This window comes from Manduca sexta, chromosome 3 (genome assembly GCF_014839805.1).
Source record: "Manduca sexta isolate Smith_Timp_Sample1 chromosome 3, JHU_Msex_v1.0, whole genome shotgun sequence".
Lineage (NCBI taxonomy): Eukaryota > Metazoa > Arthropoda > Insecta > Lepidoptera > Sphingidae > Manduca > Manduca sexta.
The window spans coordinates 7,028,771-7,038,794 of NC_051117.1; the positions used below are offsets into that span (position 1 = coordinate 7,028,771).

General features: G+C 37.1%; 1 protein-coding gene across 2 annotated transcripts; it reads left to right on the forward strand.

Moving 5' to 3' along the window:
* Nucleotides 1-1,941: 1,941 nt before the first annotated feature.
* On the forward strand, nt 1,942-10,024 carry LOC115449211 (potassium channel subfamily K member 9; the record flags this gene model as incomplete). Of its 2 annotated transcripts, XM_037440004.1 has the most annotated exon segments (8): nt 1,942-2,246; nt 2,359-2,465; nt 2,579-3,137; nt 4,325-4,480; nt 5,909-6,035; nt 6,552-6,742; nt 8,955-9,142; nt 10,005-10,024. In XM_037440004.1, coding segments are annotated over 6 exon segments (809 nt in total), but the record flags the coding sequence as incomplete, so codon positions are not given.

Here is a 10,024-nt window from a genome sequence, read left to right on the forward strand (position 1 = left end):
CATTGTCTTACTAGTCTTCGACACTGACTGTATTATTTTATTTACACTAAATTGTATTTATAGTTTAGAAAATTGTAGCATTATTTTCATAATTTTCAATCAACATCTAGTTCTTTTGAAGGGCTTTTTGTGGTATTTTTAATTCTTGTAGTAGTAATGTAGTTATGTAGACTACGCATTGTTTTCCTTAACTCTAAAAGCGATGGATGTAAGAATTAATAAATCTGCGTAATTATGAAAAATAATTGGCGTGTTCAGAGATCAAAATAGTTTTAGGTCCATTGAGGATAAATTCCAAGGCAGGAGGGCTTCCCCTGGCCCCGTCCAGAAGAATGCTAAGAGGAAATGAAATTTTAATATTCATTATAATATTTAAAATTAAACACGTTTAATTTCTTATGTTTACGTAAATGTTAGATATTAAAACAAAACTATTTTCAGGTTTAATCGCGGTTATTTAAGTATATATTATCTTCTCTCGACATTTCGAATACTGCAGACTTCGTAGTCACGGAGCGGACTAAGGTGTTAGCCATCCGAAAAGTCAGTTACAAAAAATATCTCCGATAAATAATCGCGATAAAATACGTAAAATATTTTGTTTTAATTAAACATTTTGATCACAAAAATTTATATGGGACGTAGCAAGTTAAGATATTATGATTGAAATAGCACATGTACGATCCGAAGTAGGAAAAAAATAAAATCCATTATAAATAGTCGCACCAAAATGCGAATGCAACTCCATGTGGATGTGAAAGCCGGCCCTAAAACAGCTTTCGCTTCACGGCCTGGTTGCACGCGCCCGCGCCATGCTGCATTCAGCCCTTTAACTATTTGTCCAAATCTCAAATAAAAATGGCGGATGTAGAAAGTTGTGACATGGATTCAAAGAATAATCGAACGTTGACAAACGGTCTTACTGAAGCTGTTATTAAACAGAACAATTAAGTATATTATTAGGCATGTTTGTGATTCTGTACGTAAATATTACAGAAGTGGGTTTGGTTTAATCGAATGTGCTCAGATTCCTAAAGTCTCTGTTATTTTAATATAGTTTGTCCATTATCCTCTAGAGATAAGCTGTGATTCTAGTGCTTAAGATTATGCTGTTGTACCCGCCTTAATAATTTAATGCAATCCATATTCGATAAAGACCTATATGTTTTCCTAGTTGGTACTCACAACATAACGCAATAAACAGGGCATAGCTACCGTAGGACTAGGCAGTGCAGTACACAGTTCCCCTTCCCTTGTTGTTTTAGGGCACCACCCGGTTAAAACTAACAAAATATGTTACACCTCAGATTTCGCATTGATTAAACGTTTTAGATACACTTACAACATTGGGCCGAAGTGATATTATTTTGCACCATTGCGCTTGGTGTCCTAGGTATACCACTGGCAATAAAGCTAGACAAACACTTACTTAGGTACCTGGGTTATGATAAATTCAAACGTGGCTTTCATGTTTGTCAATATTAGTGCTTTGAATTGTTACACTCAGTTTAGCAACTCTTTTCAAGCAGGAACCGACAAAAGGGCGACATATAGACAAATTTCTTGTACTGTTAACTTCAAAACTAAAAATCAGAAGTAGCGCCTCCAAAGCTTGTAATATGTCGGTACTCGATACCTAAACGACATGCTGAATAGAAACTAGTTATAAAGCGCCATCTTTGTTTCCCTTATAGAACTTCGTCAACTGTTGGTATAGTAGTATACAATGATCGAAACGGAGTAATGTACAATGTTGTATACACGGCTAATAACACGCTGAAAATTATGTAAATGATCTTTAATATAATAATTAATATATTATTTTAATTAAATACTGATAAGTTATATAAAATTATAACTTGAATATTATACGAAACCGAAATTATTCTAAAGTCTAGCAATACTTGACAGGTGAACCCTGTTTTGCATTATTTTTTTAGTGTGACCATACAAACCAGGTCAAGGAAGTGCAGCAAAAAACATTTTGCCAATTTTTTTTATTATTTATTTATTATATTATTACCAATATGCCAATATCTGCAGCGCGTAATTTATTAAGATGATAAAATAATATTGTGACCGTGATGTGTAAAACAATGCGAGTGTTGTGTACAGATGGGAAGAAAACTAGGTGGAGTGACGATAGAAATTACCGCATTAAGAAACTAAGCTAAAAACACCCCATAATCGGCCCTTAGAGTATTTAATATGAATAATTATTTCATGCAGGAGCGGTGTACAAAGTGGTTAGTTGAAATTTGCATTAAAAATATTAGCCGTAACATTTGACCCAGATACCGTACTGTGTGCGTTGACCTATGGACGTGAATGCGGACTAAAGCACGATGTTATTTTTAGGATACAGCTTTGCAGATAATTAAATATTTATAGATGCCATTTGCGACACTAAACTGTGAAACAAATTACAGAGGGATGTATCCGTGACCTTTTACATTTGACGAATGGTAAGTCTTTGTTACGATTTTTGATAGCAAGATTTCATCTTATCTGTAACGTTGAAGGCGATGCAGTTTTTCAAAATAATCGAATACAATGCGAAGAAATATTTTCTTTTCAGGAAAAACAATGGATAGAGAACACAAACAATAACTTGCTAAGACCATTTAAACCCAACTTCCTTTAAAGGGGATCAATTTACCCATAGCGTTTTATTTATAAAAAAAAATCCACGTTTTTTGAATTTTTGAATATAGAACACACTGCAGGTTGTGATTGATAATGCACTTCAACAGAAAGAAAAAATATTCTAAATTTGAAATTTTCAACCATATCATCTTATGTAGCTGAAAGGCATTGATTGAAAGCTGTAATCTAAATACTGAAGAAAACAAGTGCCAAATAATGAGTCACAAATAAGTGAAACAAAACTTGTGTAAAATGGTTACTTAGATTTGTGAGGAGTATACAGTGAGTGTGCATGAGTGAGTATACACAGTGAAGTGTGTTGCAGTGGGCCTTCCGCCCTGAGGCCGACTGACACTTGGTAGGGATGAAGAAGCAAAATGTTCGCACTCTATCGTTAATTGTGTGCACATTCACATACTTGCTAGTTGGTGCGGCTGTTTTTGATGCCCTTGAATCTACCACTGAGAGGAACAGATTTGAAGTTTTACAAGGTAAATACTTACCCTTTTATTAAGATTCTCATCAGAATTATTTTATATTGTAGCTGTCTTACATTATTATGATATAAATAATTTCATAGTGGGTTTTAAATTAAAACGAAAACAACTATACTTTAGATATAAAAAAATGACATGCTAAAAATACTTAATGTTGATCAAAGTTGTTACATTTTTTTATATTGTATATGTATTTATATTTTTAAATTGTATAAACAATACAACTAAGTTATGAAAAATATCAAAATCTATTTATTTTGCTAAAACTTGGTGTAATTTGTGTTAATTATTTCACCATTTCAACAGTATGTAAAATTTTATACTTATTTTATTTATAAGTTTAATAGATTTTATTGTTTATCTATATAAATAAGTATATTAGTTATTGACATTACACACCACTAATATTATTTTTTTATTAAGGGGTAGTTTAGGTAATGCGTAAGTGCATAACAATTTACAGTAATTTCTATATAAGTAAATACTATAACTGAATATTAATCTAAATATTAAGCATCCATCTGGGGGTTATTATTAAATATCTTTATATTAAAATTCTTTTATTGTTTAGAAATAGTTATCTAAGAGAGAGTGCCAGTGTCCATGTCAATATCACCTCTGTAAATATTTTTTATTTAATATTTTATTTTAATGTTCTTAGTATCTCTAAAAAATTTATTCGAATTTAATGCAGCTCTATCAGGAAGTGTTTGCTTCTGTTTACCTGCAAAACCACAAGTTATCACCTACCAAAAACACATTGTATGTTACCAAAATTTGTGAAAAAGTATCCAAAGTGCAACTATATTGATAACACAAATGAATATTATAAAATTTGTACTAAACATTTAATAAAATAAAGACGTTAAATTACAAAATATTTTATCAAAAAAAATTCGAAGTGATATTACTTCCCCAAAACTCAGTATTTTTATGTTGATTAATCTCTTCCATACATTTTTAAATGTGCATGTGCCGAAATAGGTACTCAAACAACCAGCCCTAAAACAACTATTTGTACCATATGGTAATAAAGCTTACAGCATTTTTGAGCAAAAGCAACTTTCAAAGCAAACAAATAAATAAAAAAGTCTAGAAAGATAACGGAGAAACATTTGCAAATATAAAGTCTCAATTTATAACTTTGGCTGCGAAAACGTAACAAAAATGTACGTCCACAGCGATTGAAGGCATGATAATAAGGAAATACAACATATCTGAGGAGGACTTCCGCGTGATGGAGACGGTGGTGCTCAAGTCGGAGCCGCACAAGGCGGGCCAGCAGTGGAAGTTCACCGGCGCCTTCTACTACGCCACCACCGTCCTCACCACTATCGGTAACCACAATTAATATTTTTTATTATAATATAAATAATATAATAATATCAGCCCTATATTATATACTGTCCCACTGTTGGGCACGGGCCTCCTCTACTACTGAGAGGGATTAGAACTTAGTCCACCACGCTGGCCTAGTGCGAATTGGTAGACTTCACGCACCCTCGAAATTCCTATAGAGAACTTCGCAATTTCCTCACGATGTTTTCCTTCACCGTTGAAGCAAGCGATAATTCAGTTTATCAAAAATTTGCATACTTTAAAATCAATAGCGTGTAACTACTGGACATAATCTCACATCTCACGTCTCAGAATGGCGAGCGCAGTGCAATACCAAACAATACTTTATAATTCAAGGTGTTGGATGGTGTTTCTACTGTTTATGGGCGGTTATATCGCTTACCATCAGCAAACGGCAAGCTCGTCTCGTCATTCAAAACAATAAAAAAGAACAGTAGTGTAGCTTGCCACAAAGGAGCCCTATAACTATATTTGTTGGGGCCCCTTTCAAGGCAGTGCGGACTTGGGCGCCTGCATAGTTTAATGTACCAAGGCCCCAAAACTCGGGGCTCCGTATCACTGATACGACTGATAACTACGCCCCTGTTTAAATTCTAACATAGAAAAAAATGATCAAAATGTAGTAAAAGTACTTTGCGAATTTTATGCGGTTTTTACAGCCTTCGTTGTCATTGAGCGGATTACGAAGGCTGGCAAGTCTTCGAAACGTCAGCAGGAAAATATAATATAAAAACCTCGATACAATCCGCAGAATAGTTTTACGTATCAAAATCCGTTAAAAAATCATCCACATCATTCGATGGAAGTGTTAAACATGCAAAAATAAAAAGAGACAGAACAGAATCCACTGACGTCATCAGAAATTACGATGTGCGTGAAAGAAAGAGAGCGCTATTCTGTCTACCGCACATTTTAAATATGAATTGCCGCCTCATTTTTTAACCAATTTTGTTACTGATTTCACAAAAGGGTGTCTTTTTCGCATTATTTGCAAATACGCTTAAATTAATTGTCAAAATCAAGTAAATTGTCCTATTTCCAAATAATGTTCCTATCCTAGAGGTCCATTTACATTAGCTCATTTTGCATTGAAGTGGACAGCACAGCATAGCTAACAACTGTGACAGCCGAAGCATCGATAGCCTAGTTGATAATTTTCACAAAGAATACATACACAACTTTAGAAAATTCAAAGATGCGCGCCCTTGTGCTTTTAATCTGCGGACATTCGTCTCGGCATTCCGTTCCACTCCGAACTAGGCTATCGCCGCGTAAAGTACCGACCAATGAATCGAAATAAATCATCTGTAACTTAATTCTGATTGATCCATTTTGCTATCTATCCATAGATAGCGATCGTTGATTGAAATCGCCAAATAGTACAACTTTACGATTCTTTTTGCCAGGTTACGGTCACTCCACACCGGCGACGATCGGCGGCAAGCTGTTCACGATGTTCTACGCGATCGTGGGCATTCCCCTCGGCCTCATCATGTTCCAAAGCATCGGTGAAAGAGTCAACAGGCTCAGCAGGTAAGGGAATTTGTACCAAATATAGCTTGCAAGAAAGATCTTTTTCGAATATGGCAGTATTCTTCTGCATCTGGTGGTCAGAGTATCAATTGTTTTGGAATTATCATTGCAGGTTCAAAAGTAAAGTAGACTTCTTAATGTTTGTGGTGAGGTATAAGCCCTAAGACTGCCTATAAACACTAGATAAGTCTTGTAAATTGATTTTTTTTAATTAGAAAAGAGCTATTTTTATATCCATAAATATGGTTTTGTACCTCATGTGTTGGTAGATTCTTCCTTTACCTCATAGGACATTCGCAAAACTAGGCCTTCGTGGCGTAGTTGTATGCGTGCGAGGTGCAACACCGTTCTAAGGTTCTGGCTTCGAAGTTCCGACAAAATAATATCGAGTTTTTCTGCTAGTATCAACTCGGTAAAAAATGGATCCTCTGCACCTTTACCCAAGCCTTGAAGAATAAAGGCGTAATTTGTTTGGTCTTTTCGTTTAAACTTGAAAACACGTATGTTTTGTTCCAGTGTGATAATAAAGTCAATAAAACGTGCGCTGAACTGCAAGCAGACGAACGCGACGGAGGTGGACCTCATCTGCGTGGTCACCACGCTGTCCTCCCTCACCATCGCGGGCGGGGCCGCCGCCTTCTCCACGTTCGAGGGCTGGAGCTACTTCGACAGCGTTTATTATTGCTTCATCACTCTCACTACCATAGGTGGGTTGTTTACTTTGGGTCGTGGCTGTTGGTTAGCACGGACTCTAGAGGGTCTTCTTCCAAAAATCCGTAGTTTCGGATGAGGGATCAAATATTTTGTTACTACGAAGTGTTACAGATCCGATGAAGAATTCGATGACGGATCCGCTCCGTTCATCACAATATTTCAGACATGGAATTTGTAAGAACTTATAGGGTTTTGCCATCCCTTTTTAAAACGATCTGCGAGAATAAAATTCCACTGCTTTCTCTACCACTAAGGTAAGCTATACGGTGACGGATCCGAAATAATTTATTAGTAGAGTTAAATCCGACGTTCGTCGTTTCTTCATTTCGGACCGACGTTTCGACGTTCGTTTTTCGAAGTAGATCCTCTGATCATTGCTTTCACTTGGACATTAAGGATATCTGAAGTGGCAATGGCGCTGTGGTACCGAGGTTTATTAGTGAGTTGATAGACCTTTTTCACGAACACAGCAAGGTTGTGGCAGTACAATCAATGCATACACCGCCATCTAGTCAACATCGCCGGAACTGCAAGATGATCGATGCGTTGACACAATTATAGTGATAACACACGGCAATCACGTTAGATGGCGACAGACGATCCTAGATTACGTTTGCACAATTTGAGCGACGCGCAGCATATATAACACCTCCGAATAGGAGCCGTCGGAGGGGCCGCGGCCGGTCACAAGCTCCATCTGCCTGACTGGAAATGTTATGTATAAACAGTATGCAAATAACATCTGGGGTTGTATACTACATGGACCTTGTTGAGACTAGACGAAATTTCCGTGCTTTCCGGCGTTTTTGCCACTTCACTGCTCGGCGTTATAAAATGCGTGCCACTGCAGATCCTGGCTTACAGGAGTTGTAGTGGTGGGTGTGAGGGCGGGAAAGTCTCTGACTGGAAATCTTGCCCTTCCATAGGGGAACGCAACCATCTGTTCCTCTACAGCAGTGTCTACCCATACGCCGCTAAAAACTAAACTAATTCCACTGCCACTGCACCTGATGGACGTCTAAACTAAACTAATATTAATGTGATTATCCCTCATCGTCAAAGTTATTATTGTCTCTATCAAAGTAACCACAGACTATGCAAACAAATCAAGTATTTTTTTTATTTGGATTTAATTTTGTTCAATTTCTTTTAATTTAATAGTTATTCTTATATAAACGCTGTTTCACACCTGTGATTAGTGAGTAGACTCATCCATATAGGTTGTAATTTAAATTACGCATGTTAAGTACATACTGTTGGTGCGTCATTTAATAAATAAATAATCTATATAAAATGAATCCCTATTTCCCTTGGTCACGCCATCACTCGTGAACGGCTGGACCAATTTCACTTTTTTTTTTGTTGTGTTTATATTGTGAGGAGAAGGTTCTTATGAAAGAAAAAATTCAAAAAATTGCGCGGAAAACTAGAAAAGTTAAGAAAACTTAACGACAATATTAATTTTATATAACTGTCAATTGTTTGAAATAACTGTCAGCGATTGACAGAACGCGCTGCAAATTCATAGTTAGGACAACGCCTGTCGGGTCAACTAGTCTATACTTATTATATAAAGCTGAAGAGTTTGTTTGTTTGTTTGAACGCGCTAATCTCAGGAACTACCGGTCCAAACTGAAAAATTCTTTTTGCGTTGGATAGCCCTTTGTTCGTGGAGTGCTATAGGCTATATTATATCATCACGCTATACCCAATAGGAGCGGAGCAGTAATGGCTAATCTCAGGAACTACCGGTTTCAACTGAAAAATTCGTTTTGTGTTGCATAGCCCTTTGATCCTGGAGTGCTATAGGCTATATATCATCACGCTATGACCAATAGGAGCGGAGCAGTAATGAAACATGTTGCAAAAACGGGGAAAAATGATTATGCTTCCGTTGCGTGCGCTGCGTAAACGGTTAAAGTTATGCAACAATGATGTATGACGGGATTGTTCCTCTTAAAAAGTTCTAAAAAATATATTATAAAACAAAGTCCGCCGCTGCATCTGTCTGCCTGAACGTGTAAAACTCAAAAACTACCCAACGTATTAAGATGAAATTTGGTATGGAGACAGTTTGAGACCCTGGGAAGAACATAGGCTCCCGGGAAACTACTACTTTTATAACGGAAAACTTTAGCCTGAAAAACTTTATAACGCGGGCGGAGCCGCGGGCAAAAGCTAGTAAATAAATAAATACTTCTATAGGTTTCGGCGACATGGTAGCCCTCCAGAAAGACAACGCGCTCAACCGCAAGCCGTCGTACGTGATGTTCGCGCTGATCTTCATCCTGTTCGGGCTGGCGATCGTGGCCGCGTGCCTCAACCTGCTGGTGTTGCGGTTCGTCACCATGAACACTGAGGATGAGAAGAGAGACCAGCAACAAGCTGAACAGGTATAACGAGAACCAGGTTGGGGTTGGTACAACATAATCTCAAAGTAAATTCTATCCCCCTTATTCATAGAGGTTATTTATCTAAGGACGGAGTAGCTATGATAACAAGTCTGTTTCCCAGTGCTGGCGGTGTGGCAGCCTTCGCAGTGCGTAGACATAGGGCTGTGGTGATTGGCTCATATTGTTGTATCTCAATATTAGCCAATCACAAAGTCCCTGTCACTGAGAAACAGACTTGTTATCACAGCTTTACTCTGTCCTTAGATAAAAACGTCTATGAATAAGGGGGTATCTATATACTTAATTAATAGTGAAATTATACCTTAATGGATCCAGCATTCAATAACCGGGCATGGTACAGCACCTGATGATATGCGGAGTTGGGGCTAGATAGGATGTCGACCATGATGACCCCTCACCAGTAGACACAATCACCTTGGCCTAGTCGAACCAGATATACACAGGCTGATCCCGGAACGCGACACTTACATAGACTATACTGCCTTACTAAGCGCAAAGGCGATATATAAGAGAAACCTTATTTCGAGATAATCGAAGTTTTGTAAATATAGTTTTGTATGTAAAACTGAGATAGAGAAAACTCTTTTAAGGTTTTTTATTAAGTTCTAAACAAGATACCGTTATTTACGTAGGTTCATTGGATGGGTATTTCTTTAAGCTATCTGACGACATAAAAATCAAGATTTTGATTTTTTTTGAGATACCGTCTTGAGCTTAGCACTGCATTATAGAGGGTTTTGCACTTTATGTACTTTATTCTTACCCGGGCGGATAAGAATATTCTACCAATATCAGTCTCTATAAAAAAAATCACCAAAATCAGTAATCCAATCTGCGACAGGCTCAACAAGTAGCGGTCCG